General features: G+C 43.4%; 1 protein-coding gene across 1 annotated transcript; it reads right to left on the reverse strand.

The window, feature by feature from the left end:
- Window positions 1–4890: 4890 nt before the first annotated feature.
- On the reverse strand, window positions 4891–22304 carry AMD1 (adenosylmethionine decarboxylase 1). The gene is made up of 9 exons (XM_039568893.1): window positions 22126–22304; window positions 12376–12462; window positions 10995–11121; window positions 10438–10540; window positions 9605–9647; window positions 9363–9507; window positions 8249–8341; window positions 8008–8163; window positions 4891–7050 (listed from the first exon to the last, which is right to left on the reverse strand). The coding sequence occupies exons 1-9, from the start codon at window positions 22254–22256 to the stop codon at window positions 6910–6912; spliced, it is 1026 nt and encodes a 341-aa protein (XP_039424827.1). The 5' UTR covers window positions 22257–22304; the 3' UTR covers window positions 4891–6909.
- Window positions 22305–24055: the final 1751 nt, after the last annotated feature.

Consider the following 24055-nt stretch of genomic DNA (forward strand, 5'->3'; position numbering starts at 1 on the left):
GAACAGCACCACGAAATAATAATAGGAGAGAGCATCTTTAATAAAGAGAAGAGAGTTTGGAGAGGGCTACCATTAGAGAATAGCCCTAAGGGCTTAGGCCCTCTGGTTAGTTTTAAGTTTCATCCTAAAATAGCATGGAGCACGTATGTTACTGCTGCCTAGGCTGTTAGGGGTTCTGGCTACAAAATATCACAGCAGCTAAGAAGGAATCTTTTAGTTAAGTACAGTATTTTATCTACCTTTTTATAGCCTGGGTTCTAACTTTGTATTTGAAATCTGACCTTGTATTTGGCTAAATATGTCCTTACTCTTAAGGTCAGTGCTGTTAAAGATGAATCTAGTGAAGCTGACTGATACTTAGCAAGCTCCTCTTCGAAAGAAACAAGTCCAAATTTAGGGAGTGGAAATGGCTGTAAAGCTACAGTGGCTGGTGTGCTGATGGAGCTGTCATATGGTGTGTTTCAATAAATAATCTCTGGCAGGCACAGAGGCCAGTGCCTCTTCTGGAAGAAGCAGATGATGAAGAGGCACTAAATTGCTCCAAGTTTCTGAGCAATAACGATGGCTTTGGAACATTTTGTCTTGTTCTGTTACATCTGTGTTAACTCCTGTCCACACAAAGAAGCTGAACCTTAGTCCTGTAACTGCGACTTACAACTCTGTTCAGTCCTACGCTGGTTTTTCCTTGTCTCTCTACAGCTTTGTTGGTGCAGCAGTTTTAATAGTGTAAAACAAGTACCAAATACTTACTTTGGCCCACAAAGTAAGACAATGAAATTTAATAGATGGAAATTAGACAGTGGAGCCAGACATCCATTTCTAATGGAAATAAAGAGTCAGAAGTTTTATTTCTATGGCTACCTTGCAAACTCAAACCAGAACCTTGCACCTTTCTAATGCAGAGGGCAATACTGGGACCAGTGTTAATTAATATCTTCTTTAATGACATAGATGAAAGGATCAAGTGCACCCTCTGCGAATCTGCAGATGACATAAAACTGAGCAGTGTGGTTGACACACCTGAAGGATGAGATGCCATCCAGAGGGACCTGGACAAGCTTGAGAAGTGGGCCTGTGGGAATCCTATGAGGTTTAACGAGACCAAGTGTAAGGTGCTGCACCTGTGTCATGGCAACTCTTGCATCAATCCAGGCTGGCGGATGAACAGATCGGGAGCAGTCCTCCCAAAAGGACTTGGGGGTGCTGGTGGATGTGAGGCTGGACATGACCCAGCAATGAGCACTCACAACCCAGAAAGCCAATCCTGTCCTGGGCTGCACCCAAAGCAGTGCGGTCAGCAGGGCGAGGAATTCTGCCCCTCTGCTCTGCTGAGACGCCACCTGGAGTCCTGCAAATTGCTCTGGGGACCTCAGCACAGGAAGGACATGGACCTATTGGAGCAAGTCCAGAGGAGGGACACCAAGCTGATTAGAGTGATGTGTCACCTCTCCTATGAAGAAAGGCTCAGAAAATTTGGATTTTCCTCCTGGAAAAGAGGCGGCTTTGAGTTACCTAATTGCAGTCTTCCAGTACCTGAAGGGAGCCTGCTAGAAAGATAGGGGAGGACTTTTTACAAGAGCATGTAGTTACAGGACAAGGGGGAATGGCTTTAAACTGAATGAGTGAAGGTGCAGATTAGGTATTAGGAAGAAACTCCTTACTGTGAGGACAGTGAGGCACTGGAACAGGTTGCCCAGAGAAGTTGTGGATGTCCCATCCCTGGAAGTGTTCAAGGCCAGGCTGGAATGGGCTTTGAGCAACCTGGTCTAGTGGAAGGTGTCCCTGCCCATAGCAGGGGTGTTGGAATCAGATACCTTTAAGGTCCCTTCCAACCCAACCAATTCTGTGATTCCATGTCTTCAGATAGGCAGATGCCATACATGCCATTTGGAAATCTTAGTATTCAAGAAAAATTTAGAGCGATGGACTGAGAGGATCAATATAATCTAGAAAAAGACATGGGGAAAATAACAGGAAGACTGTAAATGACATAATTTAGAGTTAGGGATGAGGTAAAGTACCCACATTAGGAATTACATGATACAAAAATGTGTGCTCATGTCTTGGCTAATCCAGGAATGAAAAATGCTGAGATAATGGTATTCATGTGTCTGGTCTTGCTCTGAAATGTGACTGTACATATTTCACTTGTGTACATATATTTAAAATTAATAGCAGTTGCTAAACGCAGAACTAAGCATGTTATAGAGAATGTAAAATTCATATAAAGATATGGCTTTCAGACATCTGCAGAAGCAAGACTCTCTAGGGCCTGCTTAATTTTTTAAAATATAACAGCAGCTCGAGTATTTTAAGTAGAGTGTATAACAAGCAATAGAAGAAAATGGAACAGTTAACTTGAAATATGGTTTAAAATTATTTCAAAGTGCTTCCTTGTAGGCAGGAAGTGTGGTAATACCAAACATTGTAAGCAATTTTTACCCTAATCCAATCTCCCCAAACAGCAGAGGCCTGGCTGAACTGTAAGCAATATGCAGAATACCCCATGGACCACACCACTGGTAATCCCACAGTATGATATTAAATGGGATGAAAAATTGCAAGTGTTACTTAACCTGAAGTTAAACACATAATTGAAAGTCAATGGAACTGTCAGGCAATGCCTGTCTCAGTAGTTTCCTAATGACAGTGCCCTGTTCGAAAGGCTTGTCTGTAGGTACATGCATACTGTGTCTCTACTAGCATTTGAAACTAGAACAGTTTTTGAGTATGTTTGAGAACATGCAGGTGATTCTCTGCATTCCTTTCACACAGGAATCCCATTTGCTTAGCTCCATGTAGCTGCCAGAGCAGCTCCTCAGCTGTTCATTTACCTTTCTACTGAATTGTCATTACTGTGGTTCCATGGGAACATAACAGATCAGCACTGAACTATCCTGTTCTTTCTAGGCTTTGGCCACAGGCTCAGCTTTAACACCTCAACAGGCTTCAGGTTATACAAAAATCTATCTGGAAGCTACTTTTTCCACTTCTAATACAGTTTTGCTATATAGCTTGGGAGAACTCCATACCTCAGGAGCATATCCTCACCCTTGTTCCCAAGCCTTGTGCATTTAGATATTGGTGGCATTGCTTTTGGGATTATCACTAGGGAAACCTGAGTTTACACCACCCCAGTTGGCAAGGTTCAACACTTCTGCCAACACATAATGCTGCACCACCAAAGCAGCAGCACTACTGACAGCCAGTACCTGTTTCTAGAGTCATCCCACCCAGATAAAAGTACCAGAGCAGTCATCTCTTTGGCATCAACACACCACAGTAAAGGTCTAAGATTGAAAACCACTGCCTTTTAATGCCTATTCAAGTGGCTTGGTACCAGCTCTGGTGTCAGCATCTCCCTTTCTGCCCCATGTTGAAAGGAGGTATCAGAATGCTCAGGCACAGAACTGCCTTATCCTCTTTCCTGCCCCAATCATGCTACCTGCCCTCTGCACATTCCCTCCATCCCCACACAGTCTAATAACAAAATCATAGAATGGTTTGGGTTGGAAGGGACCTTAATCACCCCTGCCACTGGATGAGACACCCCCAGGCTTTGCAACCCCAATACTGAGCCCTGGGGAACACCACTAGTGACCAGCCACCAACTGGATGTGGCACCACTCACCCCCCCTTCTCTGGATCTGATGACCCAGCCCGTTTTTTAACCCAGCAAATAGTGCACCCAATTTCTCCAGAATGTTGTGACACAGCATCTAAGGCTTTACTGAAGTCTAGATGGACACCATCCACCTTTCCCTCATCCACTGAGGGGGTCAGCATGCCCAAGATTGAGATCAGGTTGGTCAATCAAGTCCTGGCTTTCACAAACACATATTGTGCTGTGTGACAGTGCTCAATATCATCTGCTCCATGACCTTTCCCTGGCAACAAGGACAGGCTGCCAGATCCTCCTTGTGGCCCTTTTTGTAGGTGGGCATCACATTTGCTACCCTCCAGCCAACTCAGACCTTTCCAGTTAACCAGGACAGCTGCTAAATAATTAAAAGTGGTTTGACAAGATCTTTCACCAGCTCCATCAGTACCACTCAGAGGTAGATTACTGCTAACTTGTCAGCTGAGACTAAGACAGGATCTCTTGATGCTGCAAATTGGAATTTCTTATTTCATAGAAGTTTGTGGGGCATTTAAAAAGGTCTTAAGTACTTGAAATAACTACAAGTTACTATTTACTATCCAGAACACCAGAGATATGTAACACATCACAGGTTAAGTCTGGTGACTAATGAAACCTGTACCCAGAACTAAACAATTTAAAGGTTTTAGACCTCCAATACTAACGCAATACTTAGGAGACTTTGGGGGATTATCAGCACTGCTAGAGCTTTGCAAGTATGATTAAACTGCAACTGCTCTTCCTGTAGGACTTACCACATGAACTCAAGGAATTTTCAGTTGTGTTAGTTTCATCTGCTTAGCACTGACCTTCCTAGCTACTACCTTCTGGTCTAGGTTACTATGCAGATTAGGTACATGCCTACTTTACCTTAAGAGACAAATCTCACCTTGACCTCTCAAAGTCAGTCTAAGCTTAAGTACCATAAATGTATGCCAGTTTGTTACTTAGAAGCAGTTGTCTGAATTCAGAGGACTATTTAGAATATTTAATGTTCAAGAAAAAGATACAGGTTAGATGTAGACAATGAATTTTTGTGTTCATTTAGAGAAACTGTTTTAGCTTCAAGAACAGCATAACATTTTAACTTAGCTTCATTTCACATGCTTCCTCATTTTAAACTGCCAGCATGTTGAGATGCATCCCCTACAAGGCAGAGCAGATTAGGACAGTAAGGACAGAAATCTATTTCAGAATTAAACCATTTGGTACCAGAATGCATGAAGAGAGTGAAGGGTAGGATTGCTGGATCATCACTACAAACAATTTAAGCGAACTTTTATTGAAGCATTAAGTTGTGGTACAGATATTTTTAAATGATCAAAGTCTAACACCACAGAAATTATAAACACCATACTCCCCCCATCCTGATCACCCAGATAGTTCAATAACCCATTCAACAGCTTTCATTTTCATAGACGAGGCTTATGCTTCTTTTTATAAGATGCATTCTTTCAGTATTACTTGAAAAGGGATCTTCAGTCTACTTAAAGGACCTCAAGCCAAAAAATGTCAGAACAATTTGGATAATGCAAGAACAAAAAAACCCCCATTGAAATATTGGTCCTCAATTTTAACACCAAAAAGCAATAGTGCCATTTACAGCATGTAATTGATAACATTGGTAAAGAACATCAATAATATGCTTTAAAAAATCAAAATGTTCCAACCACTTGATTTCTAACCAAGCAGACTTTAGTTTAGAAGCACTGAAAAAGTGCTTCATTTATAAATATGGAAGGAACAAAAGAACCATTGCATCAAACCAGAAAGAGTCAAAACATTGCAAGGACAAGAGGGGAAAAATAATCTCAATTTTGTTGTTAACATGCTGGTCTCACAGCTGTTAAAATCCCAGTATTTGCAAACAAACAGCTGAAAGTGTGCCAGCTTTTCAAAGCCTGCATTTTAGTCAATACTCATTAAAGTGACTTTGAATTACACACTTATTCATGCTCCATGAATAGCGTTCTACTTCACTTCTGTCCAGGTGTCCCAGACAGTTCTTGTTCTATGCCTTCACTTAATGCCCTCAAGTCACAGTAAGAGGAACCACCTTAGCAATTAGGAGGAAAAAAACAGATGAAGTCACAACACTCAAGTACAACATAAGTCACATGCACAATGTCACAGGACTGTCACAAGACAGAGGCACTAGCTTTGCTTGGAACAACAAAATGAAGTGACACTGGACCAGTTTAGAAGCACTCTTTACAGTCCAAAGTGGCAGGTCACAAGTTTTACTGAGAATAATCCAAACCAATCAACACACCCAGACTGGCAAATTCCACTCTTCCACTTGCCCTACCTGCCAGTGCTCAGGAGCACCAGCTTCCTGTTCTGACATAACAGGTGATTAGGACAGAAATGCCTGGTGCCAATATGAACTTGCACTTTTGCAAAGCTGTCACACAATTATGCCAAAGCACTTGAAGCCTGGCTCAGCTCTTCCCCTATCAAGTCTTGGACCTTCATCAAATTCTGCCGTTGCGTAGCGGTGTGACAGCTTGGGGATGCGGACAGACAAACAAGCATTAAGGTGAGACAAAATTTAGCCTGCACTAGTACCGATACCCAAGTTACTAAAGGTGAAAGACCAATGCATTAGCCCAGTGCTACAGGAGAGCTGAGCAAATTCCTAGAAGCTTTATTAGAGCATGAAAAGTCAGTCTGATTTAAAAATAAATCAACCACCACCTGTAGTAGCAAAACAATTTGTAACTGTTTTAAGAACTTTCTCCAAACATGAAAGTGTTAATTAGGAATCAGTTTCATTAGAAATCATAGAAGTTCATCAAAAACTGTTTTAGACTTAAATCACAACTTAGATTAAAAATAAAAGAGTGACAATTTAACAGAACTGTCCCCAGTGAGTAGGTTGAGGCTGAAGTCTAATGAGGACGAAAGCCTTGTCTGTGGGGAATTTTTGGTGATACTTGGAGAAAAACTCTAGTGTGTGTAATTCTACCTGAATCATTTTTACAAGTGTTGTAAAGTTTCATACAGTAAGATTTTTCTACATGCACTTCAATTTCACAGCAAGAGTGGCATAGAGTACCTAAACACAGAAGAGAGCATTCATGCAAGATATCTAACTCCTTGATATAATAATGCATACAATTCAAAATGGTTATACTATGATTACACCTAGGGCTTTCCACAACTACAAGGTGGTGGGAGTGGAAAGCATGGCCCCCTGAATCATTAACTAGAAAGCAACCACCACCTTCTATATGGGATTTCTTTTTGCGCTTTTTCTTCATTCTTAATCAACTGTGCTGCTGCTGGCGATTTTTTGTAAAACTGGTAAAAACAAAATTATAATCACTGAATTGGGCAATCTGGTGATCAAGACGTTTAAATCCCTCAATCTTCTGGGCAGAGGAAAACACTGTGCGACATTTAGAGCTCTAGAAAACAAAAAAAAGTGGAAGTTACTTTTTAAACTGTCATTTAGAGATGCATTTCATATATGGTTCTTAGTGTTAACGACATGTTTTAAAACTCTTCCTGACAGTGGTGCAGAAAGTTTAATTCCCAAGCAGTGATTCTGCTCCCTACATATAGTACTGCTGTTCTCTGAACCACTGTGAGGGGTGGAGCACCTCTCCTATGGACACAGGCTGAGAGAACTGGGGCTGTCCAGCCTGGAGAAGAGAAGGCTCTGGGGAGACCTTACAGCACCTTCCAGTGCCTAAAGCAGGCTGCAAGAGAGCTGGATAGGGACTTTTTACAAGAGCATGTAGTGGTAGAACAAGGGGTGACAGATTTAAACTGAAAGAGGGTGGATTTAGATTAGATACTAGAAAAAAAAAAAAATCTTCACTATGAGGGTGGTGAGACACTGGAACAGGTTGCCCAGAGAAAAGTTGTGGATGCCCCATCCCTGGCAGTGTTCAAGGCCAGGTAGGATGGGGCTTTGAGCAAGTCAGTCTAGTGCAAGGTGCCCCTGCCCATGGCAGGGGGTTGGAACCAGATGATCTTTAAGGTCCCCTCCAACCCAAGTAATTTTGTGGTTCTATGATTAGCTGAGAGCAACACCATTAACAGCAGCTGTTCTACAACTGAGTTGCAGGCAAATCCAGAAAAATGCCAAAGCAAGAAATTATGCCTACACAGAATTACACAGGAAGTCATTAGAATACTGAGACTGGGATGCCTCATCTTACTGTTTTTGAAGTTTTCTGAAGATCAGATTTAGTACATGCCAAAGCAAGACTGAAGAGTATTTTCACTTTCCAAAGAAACTACCATCTAAATATAGAGGCAAACTGGAAACTGTTAATCTCCAGTAAAAACCTCTAGCCTTGCTTCATTTGTGTCTATGTGTATTTCATCAGCTGATAAGCAAATGCAAGAAAACTCACCTGATTAACAAAGAGAGTTGTCACAAATTTTCCTGGCTTGAAAACCTCTACAACTTTTCTAATCAGGTCATCATAAGAGGTCTGACTTATGTTTGTTTCAAAACTAACATAAGAAAACTCTGGTTCTGGAGTGATGTGAATAGTCCAGTAAGTTCCCTGGAAAAAAATTAAAGTATTATTACCACCAAATACTTATTTCTTTTAATTACCAATGCTAATTAATAATGAGTGTAAAACTTACATCCGATTTCATCCCATTCATTGAATACCCACAAGGATTGAACATTGTAGCATCAATAACAGAACCTGGTATCAGGTCACGAATTCCACTCATCTGAAACAAAGTTAAACAACTCTCTTTATCATGCATCCTTACACTTGTTTAGATTTAACTCAAAGGCAGAATAAACATCTATTCAGCAAACAGGACACCAGAATTCTCCAAATAACAAGTCACCCTGATTACTTGTACCACTGTAGATGACTTTGCTTTGCATCCTGTCACTACATAAATGGCAGTGACAAGCTGCATGCAAACTATCCCACTGCCTCTTACAGAGCCCAGCTGCATCCATCCAAGACAAGGAAACAGCTTAGAATTCCAAAATGTACTTGCTTTTGCTGCTGAAATGAAAAACTGAGCTTCTCTTCAACCACTATCCACAAAGTGAAGGCTGTTTACATTTACTTCAGAGTAAGGATACACTACTTTATACCCCAGAAAGAAGTGCAATCCCAAGTGTTTTGATTTACCACACAGTACCTGAGCTACAGCCAAATATCAATAGCAAATACAGTATGAGAATCAAAGCCTAAGATGGAAAACAAGATGAAGTCAGGGTACTTGTCAGGAAAATCTGCTCATGTCACATGACTTTCCCATCTGGGAAAAGGGGAAGAGCAGGCAAACTCATCACGTTATGCTTAGACCCCAAACCTGCCCTTCCCCTCATCCAAATGGCTCCATGATTTAACCCTGATTTTGATACCTACTTAACCTTTGCATTCCTTATCTCCAGTCTAAGCCTTACTCCTTGTAATGTACATCCTTCAAAGCTACTCAAATTGTGGTTTTATTCCTTCTCCTACATTCTTCAGAGTAAAAGCTTCCAATCACCCAAAGCACTGCATATTGCTCCTTTCACTAAAGGAAGGGCATTGAAAACATGAAGTTATATTCCCCAAAAACATTCTAGAGTTAAATCCATTTTCCTCCCAAAGTATTAAACCAACACTTTCTACATCATCTCTCCTACCACAAAATAAACCTTGTATTAAAAGGTAAGTGAAAGAAGCATTTTGTTGCCCTGTTTCCACCATTCCCCAAAAACCCCTTAGTTTTCAAGCAAACATACACGAGTGACATCATTTGCAGTAACACCATCTTTCATGTAGAACTGGTCCATAACTACTGGGTCAAGCTCACTCATCAGAATTTCCAGTGTCTGATCAGGCTGACTGGATATCCGACTCTCTGGGAAATCCAGGGTGTACAGGTACCTACATATAGCACAAATCAATTATGTAACACATATTAACAGCACCAAGTTAAGTTCTACTGTAAGCCCCAAAGACTTCCAACACTTCACATACATACCAGCAATCAGAGTTCATACGCCCCATGCAATAAGCTGCTCCATCTAGACAAGACAAAAAGCCTCCAGTTAATGTACCACAGCTGAACATTTATGTAAAAGATTATAGTCATTTCTTATTTAAAGACAGAGGCCTTTCACAAAACCCCACAAGGTTCACTGATGCAGTCAGCAGCTGTATCAAATAACCAGGTATTTAACTTCAGGAATGCAAAGTTAATAATAAGAAAAGCAAGTTCCCTCTGAAGTGGGTCTGGCCACCCCAGCTGAGAGGCTACTATCAGGAAATTGAGACTACAGTTTGCTATGCACAGAGAGTGGTACTCTTAAAGCCTCTATTAAATGCATTTATGATTATCATTTATTTTCAAATAATTCAGATGAGTACCACAGCTTCCATGTTCCTTCAAAAACCTGTCACTATTTAAACTTTAAGATTCTTCTTGTAAGTCTTAAACTGTATTAAATGTTTAAATTCAGTTTTTAGCATAGTAACTTCTCCGAGAAAAGCCCACATTTTTCTTCAGTGTATTACTTACTTTAAATTACTATCCTAGCTTTTCAATAGGGCTTTCAGAATTCCACAGAGTGATTCTGAAGAGTGATTGGAAGTCTGAAGCTGACACAAGGTGTTAAATGTCAAGCTTAGTACGATTTAAATTTTGATCTTGGCAAGCTAGTATCAGGAATTCAGAAAATAAGTATTTATAGCTTTGGACTTTTATGCAAGGACTGCTGAATGCTTGGTCTGGCAGCCTGTACATATTGTACTGCTCATCACATCTCATGTAACATCAACTCTTCACCCAACTTCGCTGAAGTTTCATCAACTTACTTGGGAAAATTTCATTAAGAAACTCTACTTCTTCCTGGAAATTCCTATGTGGGTACTCCTGGTGGGAAGGCTTCATGAAATTCTTACGTGAATAAAAGAAGCTCTGAAAAAATAAAGGTGCATCTTAGATATTGAATATATCCATCCATCTTGAATCTAAGAATTTAGAAAAATGCAAGCATTTATGATGAACCTTCACAGGACCTAAGGTTTCATTGTCAAAACACTGCTGCCTGTATTCCTGTTTCAGAAGCACACGGTTATCCCTATCTTAATTTCTAAGCTTCAGGAGACAGCTTAGTTCTGAACTTGTCTTCCACTAGACAGCATGGTCACAGTTACTCTTAAGTAACTCAGCACAATAGCATTTGTTAGGTAGCACCCACTAAGAGACAAATAAAAGGGCAAATGCTACAGCAGAGCAATCTTACATTACAATCTTCCCATTATGGGAAGCATACATTAATGTCGAAGTTTCAGAATATTTAATAAAAAGAGTGGATTTGAATAGTAGTAAAAAGCTTTTTGTACATTGCGAGGAAGATTTGACACCTTACCTGAATTGAGTCAAACCCACTGTATTCCCTAGCAAGCTCCAACAGGGGAACCAGTGCTTGCAGTAAGAGGGTGGTACCACACGTCTTCAAAATGAAACGTCTCTTGGAGACAAACATGCTACTCTCACTGTAAAAGAGGTGTTAAGAATATATTAAGTGCTCTACATGAAACAATCCAGGAGGGAGTTGTTTGGTCTTGGTTCTTATCCCAACCAAATACATTCAGCATATGGCAAATAAACATAGTCAGCAAATAAATTAATAGAATGCAGCTAACATTTAAGAGCTGTTATGATTTCCCAAAACAAATACCTGCTCCAAGCATGATATTGCAAAGCTGTCACACTACAGGAAAAGGCACACACATTAGACACCCTCAAACCATCCCAGAAACACAAACATGCTGTGATTTGGGTACACAGGCACAGCTATACGATATGCCTTACCAATAAGATACTGAAATTAACTATACATTAGTTAAGTCAGATACTTCACTACAGCCCAACTGAACTGGAGATAGGCATTGATACTGCATCCAGAACATTTAAACGTGCTTAACAAGTATCTTGTCACCAGGTAACTGAAAAATGGGAGTAAAAATTAGCTTAAATAACTCAATTTGGAATGCTGTTTACAAATCAAAGTCAAGGTTAAATTTCATCCAGGATGCAGTCCAACTAGTTACTCTTTTCAATATTTTATTTTAAATATGAGTCTTGAAGGAACAAGACTTGAGCAGTTTCTTTGACTAGCTTGCTTTTAGCACAACCTTGCCCTCAAGGCAGTCTTTCAGAGTACAAAAGCTTCGGTATTTGTAATCTGAAGTAAATCAGAGAATGTCAAATGTGTCTGTAAAGTTCATGCAGAAAAAGCAAGAAAGCATTTTGCAAGATGAAAAACACATGGCAAAAGTAGTGTCCTTACAACTAACTGCAGCATAACACAAAAATTCCAGGGTTTCAGGAAAGCTACAGTTTTACAGATACCCTTAGGTCAGCTGCAAGAGTTGTTCCACTTGATAGCAGTATCTGCAGTTAAAGCTGATCTACAGATAAGGTTTTTTTTGCTGATCTATAAGTGACACCTATAGCCTATTCTGCTGAAGTAACACTAAAATTCTGTATTGGGGACACTTATTTACCCATGGACAAAATTCAGTCATGAGGTGCAAAGCCACCACAGCTCTGTCAATCCTTTTGGTTAAAGGAAAAAAGAAACAACTATGAAGAAATCTGCACCTCTGAACAGAAGACCCCTGCAAATTGTAGCCATCAATTACAGGACATTAACCCGACAATGGATTCTCAGCCAAGTGGATCACATATGACGGCTTTCACTTTTTTCCCCTCCTAGGGACTAAAAGAATGAGCCAGGGCCTTACCTGAGTACATAAGCTTCCTGCTTGTCAGTTTTTGTCACACTTATGATCAAACAATGCACATTCTCCAGAAGTTTGTCCCACTCAATCCTGTGAAGAAATTATAGGAGAGCACAAACAACAGGTTAAACAAATCAAAGCCTGGGGGAGCCCTGAATAAAAAGCCCAAACAAGACTAGAGTCTTGAGTTACTGGGTCTGAAAGCACAAAATGGGAAGACTTCATATAGGGACTGTCTCTCACAATACAGTAATACTGAATTCTTTGCTCTTGATGGCTCAGTATTCCTCAAAGTCTGACACTGTGATCTCCTGCATGCAGACAACTGCCAAACATCAACCTCAAGCTTCTAACTAGGAGAGTCAGGATGACCTTAAATCCTGCATCCCACATGTACTAAGATAAAATTAATTGTTTAGTAACTTAAGGTATGCTTTAGGTTGAATCTCTATGCACTTCAACCACAGCAGTCATTGGCAACTACTAGAGTAATAAACCAGCAAGTTATCATTAAGATGTTTTAATTGACCAGTTTAGAGTCAAGTTCATAATTTAACTGAAAACCTACAAACTAATAGATTTCAATGGCCTGAATTCCTCTGTGACCAACCAGGATCACAGAATTCCTTCATACAGTGCAAACTGTAGCTATGGTGCTAGAATTCAGTATGGGGGTAGAAGTTTAACATTTCAATTCTTTACTAATATTACTCATTCTACAAGGAATCTGAAAAAAAATAAACATAAACCAAGGGCTCAAATTAAACCAAAAGACTTTCAAGTACTCAAGAGGAATGAGACTTGCAAAAAAACTACTTTGGTTGTCAGTTCACTCTTGTATCTAGACCCGATCAGCAGAATCCAATATAGTCAATTTTCCTATAAATAAGACAGGAACAGATACAGCTTCCTGACGTCACAAAATTACAGGACTGCCAGCTGTCCTACTTCTCCCTTCCCACAGCATATTCCACCTGCAGGTTTGTGCTGGCTCTTGTCCTCAGGGATGTCATGAGCCAAGAGATTTACTAACCCAGCACAAAACTAAGCTGCCCATCAGCAGAGCTAGAATAACTGCAGGAGCTGGGAGCACGAAAGAATTGCCAATTTTTTGTCACCAAGCAAGCTCAGCTTGCCCATATAAAACTGTCAGCCTAATCCTTCTTCAGGAGTCAGACCTCTCACCCTTTACTGGCACTGCAAAAGCCCCATGGCTGTGATCCATGACAGAGCACTCACTGTTAATTCCATCAACAGGCTTCCTCCTGCAGCCACCAGTCTCTCCTCTTAGAAAACTGGTCAGTTCATGAAGTTTTAGATTCTGTTGTAAGCATAATTAAAACATCCAGATATTCTTTAGCCTCTCTAAACACTCCAGCAAATAAATGCCTTAACTTCTCCCTAAATGAATTTACTTATTCAGGAGAATGCCTCCTGAAACTGAATTCTGTATCTTTACTAATACTTGAAGATTTCCCATTTAAAGTATATATTACACCAGAATAGTAGTATTTATATAGATTTGATTCAACCAGAACATACTTAACTTACAGACTCATATTATACTCTCCTTTTAAATGACACTGAAGGTATTAAAAATGAGCTTAGGAAAATCCTATGCATTTTAAAAAAACCTCATAATTAAGTGCACATCTGAACAAATTTTTTCCTCTGGCTACAGCACACCAGCATAAGTCTGCCAGTCACCCTTCCTGTAAACTGAACTAGGTAATGTATGAGATTGTTCAGATCATTCCAGCAACCCTATTGACATTTTATCTGCCATTAAATAAACACCCAGCATCTGACATTGCATTTGTGAAAGGTGAGGAAGAATTCCCTGATACTGAGCTGTACTAACCCCATTTGCACATTACTACAAATCTGATTTTGTACTTGTCTAAGTATTAATGGGCACATAACTATCTTAGGCTTTGCAAGAGCATATGTCTCAGCCTTCACAAGCTTCTTATCTGGTCAGACAGTAAAAACCTCAGCCTTATGCAGGCAAGTGACACTTTATCCCTGTAGCGCAGTTCTGTCCACCCTTTTCAGGGAAATGGCTCCTCTAAGCATCACACATATTAGCAGAGGAAGATGTAACAAGTTTGGCAGTCCAGGGAGGGGTCAATACAGCACCAACAATACACTACTGCATGTTAAGTCCAAAGCCCACAAAGCAAAGGAAGTCCCATTATGCTTGCTGGTGCTACAGCTGGTATTTAGGTACTATGGCTGAAATGCGCAGCTGCACAGGACCTTTGCACATCATAGTCCTCACTACTGTACTACAGAAGCCACAGATAAGTGTACACTAAATGTTGTGTTCAGCCTTTACAGAAATCAAGGGCAAGGTCATAATTTGATCTGTTTAGAGCAGCATTAAGGGAAAAACCCACAACTTTATAAACAGACAAGATGCCAGGCTTGCTCTAGAAGAATATATAGACTAACAAAGGATTGCAGGACCCAGGATGAGACTTGGCCACATTAGGGAGAAGTTCTGCAGGGATACTGGCCTGTATCTATTTGCATTTTAAAGTTAAGTACAGAAAACTAAAGAAAGGCTGGATTTGATCCCGCATAATCTATTTAAACAAGATGACCTTAGTGTTTGGCATGTTCTATTGTTTAAAGCACACAAGGAAGAATATCTGGGACTACTTTGTACCAAGCAGATTAAGTTCACAAGTCTAACTCCTGTATTTCTTCCTTTTTTTTTGATCCTCATAATTTATGTCACTAGTTGAGACAAGGAGTATCTACCCACACTTAAACAAAGAAACAAAATCAACCTTAAAAGTAGTATTTCAATGGTTATCACTACACATATTGCAGCTATTCAGTAATAAGTAAAAATTGTCTAAGTTAGTAACTCAAGTTTTTGAGAACACTACTTATTTCACAACTGAGTTAAGTTTTAACTTGGAAGGAAAGCCTCCAACTGAAAAAGGGTAACCGAGTAAGGCTAATTCTCAAAGTGCCACCACGGACTTCTGCTCATCAAAATTCCCCATTCAATGATCAATGTGCAAGGCATTACTATTTCCTAACTTATTTCCCATAACCAGACATCAGGACAATGCCAGTTTGGAAAATGCTTTCCTATACTCAAGCATAGTAGAATGTGATCCATGAGAATCATTGGCAGCTCTCACTGGAAGCAAGTTCTGCAGCAGACCTGCAGACACACACTTGAGACAGACTCCCCACTTTTGTGGGCTTATTGACCACTTCACTCCAAAACTGTAAGATTCCATTTCTGATTTTTCAAATAACTGCTACTTATCCAGAGTCAAATTAGTTTCTTGAATGGGCAAGCATGATTCATCTGAAATGACTGCACCTTCTCAAGAGAATAGCAAATTAAAATGAAATACATCTACTCAAGTGTGAAGAACTGTCCTTGCTTGAACGGTAAAAAGCTATTTGTCCTACACTTGACTAGCAGAACATCCCAAAAGGGAAAAAAAAACCAACCAAGTTTAACAATCTACTCCTATCCTACTATCTACTGTGTTGCAATATTTAGTGCCTTATCAACAGACTTGTTACCAGAGTACAAATAACTTCCATTCAAACTGCCAACCAGGTATGTCAGTAGGGGAAAGCTATTATTAACTGAGAAGTAGCTTAACTGTAGGAAGTGTGCTTCATGTTGCTAATGAATAGTGAACAGTGCCTCTCAACCAAGCTCCAAAGCATCATATTTGCGCCTTTATTCAGAAGGAAGTTTTCCTTGACAGATAAAACCATGCTTTTGAATGCAAGTTATTGGCCTCTTCTGAGCCTTTACCTTCGGGGTAAAATACATTCTTTAACAAGAGTCAAGCATACCAGGCACAATACTGCTGTTTCAGGCCAACTGGGAGAGTTGCCTGAACAGCAATTTGAAGAGATTAAGAACTACATCAAGAATTCATTCCTATCAGCAACAACAGCCTCCTCAAGCACACCACCCCAGTAGAAGTACCTTGCTAAGGCAGCTAGACAGCACTGGAAAGAAAAGCTGTTTTACAGCAGGGCGGGAATTTTTAGCAAATAAATCATATGCAGCTCCTAAATACAGCTTAAGCCACATACATACTCTTGCATAGCTTTTCATTAAAATAGAACAGCTGACAATTCTGTAGTACCAAAAGTAATAAGCCTTTTAATCTTGACTGTAAGACCTTGTTTTAATGTCAAGCATTCAACTGCAGAGCAATCTTTTATCCCTTCACCTGTTACCTACTAAGTACTTTCAGGAGCCACATAGGTATCAGTTACCTCATTAGCAGGCTACAGTTAAATAGGCAAATTCCTACCAATACCATGATCCAGACAGCCAAATTTAAAACTCTGTCTAAACTGCCTACACAGAGGAGATGCAGCCAAGACACACGAAAGCTGGCTAAGTATCAGTGTCAGCAGAGTTGGAACATTGGTTTCAAGTGTCCTGAAACAGGTAGGAAACACACAAAAGTCACAAGCATTTTAAATCACCTCCTAGCCATTAGTGTATTTCTCTGCGGACAGCTGCATGTGAATTACTTCCTACTAGAAAAATAATTCATGAATTGCTGTTTAAGATAGATTACCTTGAACCACTTACGTAGCCTGAGTTTAGGCTCAGGGCATTTGCAACTTGATAAGTTTACTTAGGCAGTATCTGTGGGGTGCACAAGTGTCACACCCTCTATATATTCTGAGCACATATATTAGAGAGACTGTCCACATCTCCCTTATCTTAAACTTAAGGAGCTCTCCAGGGACATACACTTAATCTAGAGAGACAGGCACCTGAATGGAAAATTGCATCCACATCGAAAGTGATTCTATGCAGTACTCCTCACAAAATCCTTCTTACCTAGAAAGTCCCAAGCCAACTACTTTAGAGCATCACTACCGAATGAAACCAAAATACTTCAGCAATGGCACAAAGATGGCCACAGATAGTGCTCTGAAGGCTGCATATTTCTCCTGCTGCAGGCCTTACACCACTATTGCAGTTACATGAAATGGGGACTCCATCCTTTACATCTAAAGATACTCAAAGGGTATTCCCAAATCTCTCATATCCAAGGACATCCAAAGGGTTTAAGGAACCATGAGGCACAGCAAGACCTACAAGCAACATTCAGGGCAAATCAGTGTAATTTTCTCCAGAAGGAACATACTGTAAAGCAGCAAGTATCACCAAAAGCCCCAAGTCTTCCTGTTCTCCTGGCTGAGCAAACAACCATTAGGAAAGCCCTTTGAGGAATACACCAATAGCTGCTTATTTATTTGCTACAGGGTCTCACTAACAGCCCAGACCTTTGACAGAAAGTGACTAACCAAATGCTTCAGCGGTAAGGTAGGAAAATGTCAGAAAGCCTTCAACCTAAGTCTTCACTTCCTGCAAGCAGTATCAGAATCAGCAGTAGTGAGAATAAAAGGGCTTGTTTCCTTTGTGTAAAACCATTCTTTAATTATAATTTTGAGTTACAAGAAAACATTTTACCTGTAGTTTTGAACCCGATCTAAAATCTAGTTGATTAATATCCATTCTGATGAGGGGAAGACTGCACTCTTGCTTGAAGTTCTCCAGATAACCTTGCATTGCCCATAAAAAAAGCTCAGCAAGTACACAGGGACAGAAGCCCTTATCTTAGCACAGCCCTGCCTTATTTCCAGAGTCACTTCAGTTTTGTTCCAAAGCACTGCAAGAGTAAGAGCAGACCAGGGTTCATAGCCCAGCTTCCTTGTACCGTCAGTGTTTGAGGAAACAGGCAGGTAACACTGCCCAGGACTGGGGGAAGGGCAGAGGTGCAGCAGCACTGCAGCAGTGAGCTCACTCAGGCTACAGGGTGCAGTACAAAGCAAGGATTTACAGGACTCCTATCAAATCATTGACTGGATAGTGCTTGGGAGCTTTCTTGTAGCACAGGATCAGAATGTTTTATCAATGTCACCCCATGCTGCTCATTGATGCAGTTTTCTCCACCTTGTGTCTCCACATAATATAGACAAATAGGAAGCAGATTAAAAGTCCATAAATAAGCTTAATTTCAGCGTATTCCTCAGGGCTGAATGCTTGAGATATGAACTTTTAACACTGGCATCATTTATTTATGGTTTCAAACTTCTGTACGTTCAAGATCCTGATAACCCTTGAGATGGAAAATGCATAGCTGCACATCATCTGAAGGAATAAACAGCTTATTTTACTGTGGGGATAGTGAATGCACCACACAGTCACCATGGAAATCCAGGGCTTGCAGCAAGTTTATCATGTTTTCAGCAAACCCTCTGTTTTCTATACATAGTTTAAGGCTATTTTTTTAGAAAAAAACATGCTTTACAAAGCATAGTGAGAACAAGCAATAAATTAAAGCAAATTATTTTGAGACCACAAAAACATTAACTTCATGCCACTGCTGAATATAAGCAGGGTAGGCATATTTAGATGCTTGCCAGTAACTATTTCAACCACGAGACCTTTCTGCCTAACTCATTAACAAGTGAGCAAAAACACCCCAAAACTTAACAACAAAGTAGAGCTCAAGTTCAATACTTTTTAGTTGGGATCTTTATTGAATGTATTTAAATGACAGTCAGATCTTTTCTGAAATACATTACAACCAATCCAAACTTTGATCCAGAAAGCAGGTTTGCCCACAGGAGGAAAAAATGCAGAAAAAAAAAAGTTTTAACTGCATCAGCTCAAGAGCTTTTTTTTTTTTTTTTGCTGATGATATCCAGCAAGGACTTGAAAATATCTAGTCCCTAACAAGCACACACAACATGGAAATTTTTAGCTTTGAACACCAGCTTAGTCATTCAGTAGATGAATGGTTCACATTTCACTACTAAGCAGGTATTACAATACAAAAGGCAAGCTCAACTGGTTTGCAATTTGATTCTAATTTAGCTATTGTTCTACACTTTCAGCTTTGATTTCAGATTCTGTTCAACATAAACTAGCTTATTCAATCACCTTTATAGAATTAGCATAGCAGGATACATTGTATTCAGGACTTTCATTTGCATCTATCAGCTGTAATAGGTAACTTAATTCTGATGGTTTTCCAAAAGAGAATGTTTGTAGAAGTTCATTTCATGCTAGAAACACAGTATCACTGATAATTACAAGCAAACTCAGGTTAATAGCACTTTCAGACATATCACAGCTTCCTGCCAAAAAAAGTAAGCAACTTCGATTAACATGCTGTATTAAGAGCCAATTAACACAAAAGTCTTCAAAGCCTGCTCACAGCTCTGACAGTGTTAAAGACCACACGTTCAACAGTTAACAGTTTTTATCCACTCTATTAAAACTTTACGGCCATATCTAAACCACACAAAGGAACTGCGCCGGTACTGACACTGCAATTACCTTAAATGCTCTTGAGCAGTTTAAAAGTTAAGTTTGCAGTTTTGCAAACACGAGTCTGAGCTGACAAATGGAAGACCAGAGAGCATGAATGTGTCAGCGAGGAAAGCATTTGCAGAATGCCACCTCTAAACTACATCTGCATATTAACACAAAAATACTTTGGGAATCTTTCACATTTTAAGTCAAACACTACAGGACTCCTCAAGCACCTGCGTAGCTCACATCATCTGCAAGTATTTCAGCTAGGATTTTCCTTCCAGGATTACCTGGACATTAACTGTACAGGCTGTTACCCTGTATCTGCTACACCACTAAGCCTCAGAGCTATAAAACCACATTTGATGACTTCCATGTTAAGTACATTATTCAGAAAGATCTAAATAGTTTCACAAGTCAAAGTCAGATGAGCATATTACCTCATTACACCAACAGGATAGAAGTAAAAATGTATTCTTCAGTGCTTCTGGTACAGCAGAAACGAAGCTTCCACTAACCATGAGCATTCAGATGCACACACAACATGGGCTATTCACTATTTTTAAAAAAAGGCAGTTATCTGCTCACTGCCAATTCAGATCTGTGAATAGCTAAGTCTACCAATATATACACGAGAAATTTGCTGAGAAATACCAAAACAAAGGAAAAGAAACAGGATACATCTCTGAATGGAGCTGCTACCATCATCAACATATTCCAAACATTAAATACACTACTACAAGCTCCCTGACCAGAGATCGTTGGGTAACAGTGATATGCACAAGCAGATCTGGATGCACAGACAGCCAGATCCTCCAGCTACCACCCGAACCTGGAAAGCTGAACAGTTGGCCATACTGAAGGTGAACTACTGACATGAGTAAAACGTGCAGATTTGCCCTGTTTGCTTAGGACAAGCCTGCCTTTTCCAGCTGTGTCAGCTGATCCCACCTACATACCATTTTTGTTGTCACTGCAAGCTCATCCACAGTTCTGCAGATTTTGTTTTGTACTTCAAGCTTGCAGCTACCATTTTCTGACACTTCCAGAACACATTTTTTTTGTGGATCTCCAAGTTAGAAGTCTAAGTATTCCACGAATGGTCTGGGTTGGAAGGGGCCCTAAAGACTATCTAGCGCCAGCGTTTCTACACTGTCCCTCTCCAAAATACAGCCCTGCCAATCTGCAGTACAGACGCCTCATGCCCGCCTTGTCCAGCACGGCTCCAGAGCCGCCCCGTGTGCCGGCAGGTGGCCATCGGCTCCTGCGCTAACAAAGGCGGCGCAGGCACATTCCTGGGCGGCGGGCGGGGGGCGGCGGGAGCCGGTGCCGAACACGTGCGCTGGGAGCGGAGCGGTGCGGAGCGGGCCCCGGGCCTTCCTTCCCCCGCCCCGGGCGGCGCCGAGCGCGGCGCCAGCGCATTCCCCACATGCCCATTGGGTGACGGGCGCGGCCCGGCCCTCCGCGGCGTCCCGCTCCCATTGGCCTCGGCTCCTCAATGGGGGAGAGCGACGGGAGCGGCGGCGCGGCCCGGGAGCGCGGCCAGGACACTCACGTGTAAACCGCGGCTCCGGCCACACTTCTGGGGGAGGAGGGGGCACCCCCTTTCCCGGTGCCTACCGCACCGCAGGGAGACACGGGAAGGGTCCCCGGGTACCGCCCGCTTCCCTTGGCGAGAGCCGCTCGAGGGACCCGTCCGGTTACGCAGTGCCGGAGGTCGCCGCCACACCGGCCATGTGAGGGAACCATCAACCCTCGCCACGACAGCCAGAGGAATCTCCCTTTCCAGCTTGCATTAACTGGGAGGGAGATTCCTGAGCCCCCACTCTCCGCAGTACGGTACGGGAAGGGATTTCCCGAGCCTTTTCGTCCCGAAACTGGCCGTAGGAGCGGGACGTGCCGCCGCAGAGGGGTGGGCGCCGCTGCCGTGCTCCGACCGCCAGCAGCACTGCGACACCGCGCCCGCTCCCCCCGCGGCGCTCCCGGCCGGCGCGGCACACGCCCGGCTCCGCGCTCCGCTTCGCCGCCGCCACATGTTGCCAGCGGGAACCGCGCGGGGCTGCACGAGGCGGCGGCGCGGAATGGCTTCCGTCCCCGGCACCACCACCTCCCGCCGGCCGGGACGAGGGGAGCCGCCCTGCCCGGGGGTCTCTGGAGGGGGGCGAAAAGTCACCCCAGCGGGGAGATGCTGTCACCGCGGGAGGGGGAAGGCGGCCGGCAGCGCGGGAGCCCAGCCCCCACCGACAGCCACCCCGGAACCTGCCTTCCCCCGGCGCGGCCGCCATCGCCCCCCAAAGCGCCGCCACACCCGGGCCTTCAGGGACCCTCCCGCCCGCCGGCCGTCCCCCGAGAGGAGCGCTGCCCCCGCCGCCGCCTCTCCCCGCTCCGACCCCACCCCGCCCCGGCCGTTCGCAGACCTGGGTATGGTGCGGAGGTCGCCGGACCCCTTGCTCTGGTGCGGCTCCTGCTGCGCGGGCTGCTGCCGGGCGAACCACACCTCCAACAGCTTCTCGGTCCCTTCGAAGAAGTGTGCACCGCTCTCCTTCATGGTGAGACAACTCGGCAACCAACAACCACAGAAATTAAACGACAACCAAACTGCCGCCCCCGGCCGCCACCGTTCGCTGCTGCTGCACGGGCCGCGCTGCTGCCGCCGCCGGGTCTCAGTCCGTCCCGGGCGGGTTTCACCTTCTGGGGGATTTGCTTAATATTAATTTAAAAAAAAAAAAATAGAGGAATAAGTAGAAGAAGGAAGGTTTTGGTTTTTTTTAAACGGGCGAAAACCACCCGGAGTGCGCGGCGGCGGATGCGGCGTGAGCGTGTGTGAGCGGGTTACAGTCCGAGCGGGGGTGCGGGCGGGCGATGCGGTTCGGTTCCTTGTAGTCCGTGTGTTCCCCTGTTACAGAGAAGAGCGTTGAGCGAGCGCTAGCTAATGTCGCCGGCCATACTGTGTAAGCGAGGGGCCAGTGCGCACGCAGCCGCCTTTATATCCCGCAGGTATCCGCATCACGCCGGGTCGCGCTGCACATTGGGCGGCCGCCGCTCCGGCCCGCCCTTCTCAGCTTCCCATAGGGCGGCGGCGACGCCCGTCGAGACATATGCCGGTTCCTCGGGCCCCTCCCGCTGCGGCCCGCCCGCCTACCCGCAGGGAGCGGGAGATGGAGCGCGGGCGGCGGCGGGGCAGGGACAGCGACAGCGCAGCGGCAGCGCAGCGGCAGCGCAGCGCTCGGGGCCGCGTTGTGGCGGCCGCACTGGGATCGGACCGCGCCGACCCGAGCATGGGTGGGAAGCACGGCCTGTGGCAGCAGTGAGCCGTGCCAGGGGGAGCGGGGCTGGACACGGCCTAAAGACGGCGGGCGAGCCCGAGAATGCCGGCTCTTCCCGGGCCGCGGCGGCAGCGCTGCGCCCGCACCCGGCGCTCCTTCCCTCTGCGCCCGCCGTAAGGCGCTTCCCTCGCTCGTAAGAGGAGCTCAGCCGAGCGTTCAGGCGCAGTTCCCATTCCCTTCGCCCCTGCCAGGAGACCAGCGTGTGTGACCGAGAAGTGGGGAGTCACTGGTACGCGGGTGTGTGGCACAAGGAGCGAGCGACCGGGCAGGGCATGTGCGTTTGTGGGCGCACACGGGGGGGGACCGCGGATCTGTGTGCGCGGGTCATTACTTGATAACCTGCGACTCTTTTTTTTTTTTCTAATATCTAGAAGAAATTGTTGAAAACCACATAGATCTATGGTCGCCTAAAGCATTTTTTAGCGACACTATAATACATTATAAGCTCCGTGTTGCAATGTTTCGTAGTCCGAGGAAAGGCTCGCTACTGATCAAATGAAGAACAGAAAATCCCGTCTTCCCTGATGAGCCTACGGTACTTGCACTACATGGGACAGGCAGCAGCAGATGGCTGGGGACAGATGAATGAGTCCCTACTAGGAGACAGTGAGATAGTATCGGACAGCATAATAGGCAGTGGGCTCTGTCCACCAGCGGAGGAGTGAGTCACTGAGCCAGTGAGTCATTCCCAAGGCAGCTGGCCGTGAATCATTCCCTAGGTGGCTAGTTGCCGCTGTACGCTCCCGTGGCACAGCCTTACTAGCTGGCAGAGAACCATGTTCTCCAGTGCTGGGGCTTCACTGGTTTTTATTAACTTTGTATGAGTTGTGACATCAAAAAGTTGTGACCTAAAAAGAAGATTTTCCTTTCTCACCCGTTTTTCTGTACCTCCATGCTGTCTCCTTCCTTTTGTCAGTGCAAGCACTTGCATGGCTGTGTAGTGAACTGCATCAGGTTTAATGCTAACTACTTAGTTTTAATGATGGTTAATCGTTTTTAATTGCGATCAGCTTTAATTTGC

Source organism: Corvus cornix, chromosome 3, assembly GCF_000738735.6.
Source record: "Corvus cornix cornix isolate S_Up_H32 chromosome 3, ASM73873v5, whole genome shotgun sequence".
Classification (NCBI taxonomy): Eukaryota; Metazoa; Chordata; class Aves; order Passeriformes; family Corvidae; genus Corvus; species Corvus cornix.

Bases quoted from the DNA above. Each gene is read 5' to 3' on its own strand.
- AMD1 (XM_039568893.1), bottom strand. From the start codon at position 22,256: ATGAAGGAGAGCGGTGCACACTTCTTCGAAGGGACCGAGAAGCTGTTG. The intron at 8,342-9,362 runs GTATGTTTGCTT...ACTTTGTTTCAG, and splicing joins CTGCAAATGATGTCACTCGT to ATGAGTGGAATTCGTGACCT. The intron at 8,164-8,248 runs GTAAGTTTTACA...ATTTTTTTCCAG, and splicing joins TGAATGGGATGAAATCGGAT to GGAACTTACTGGACTATTCA.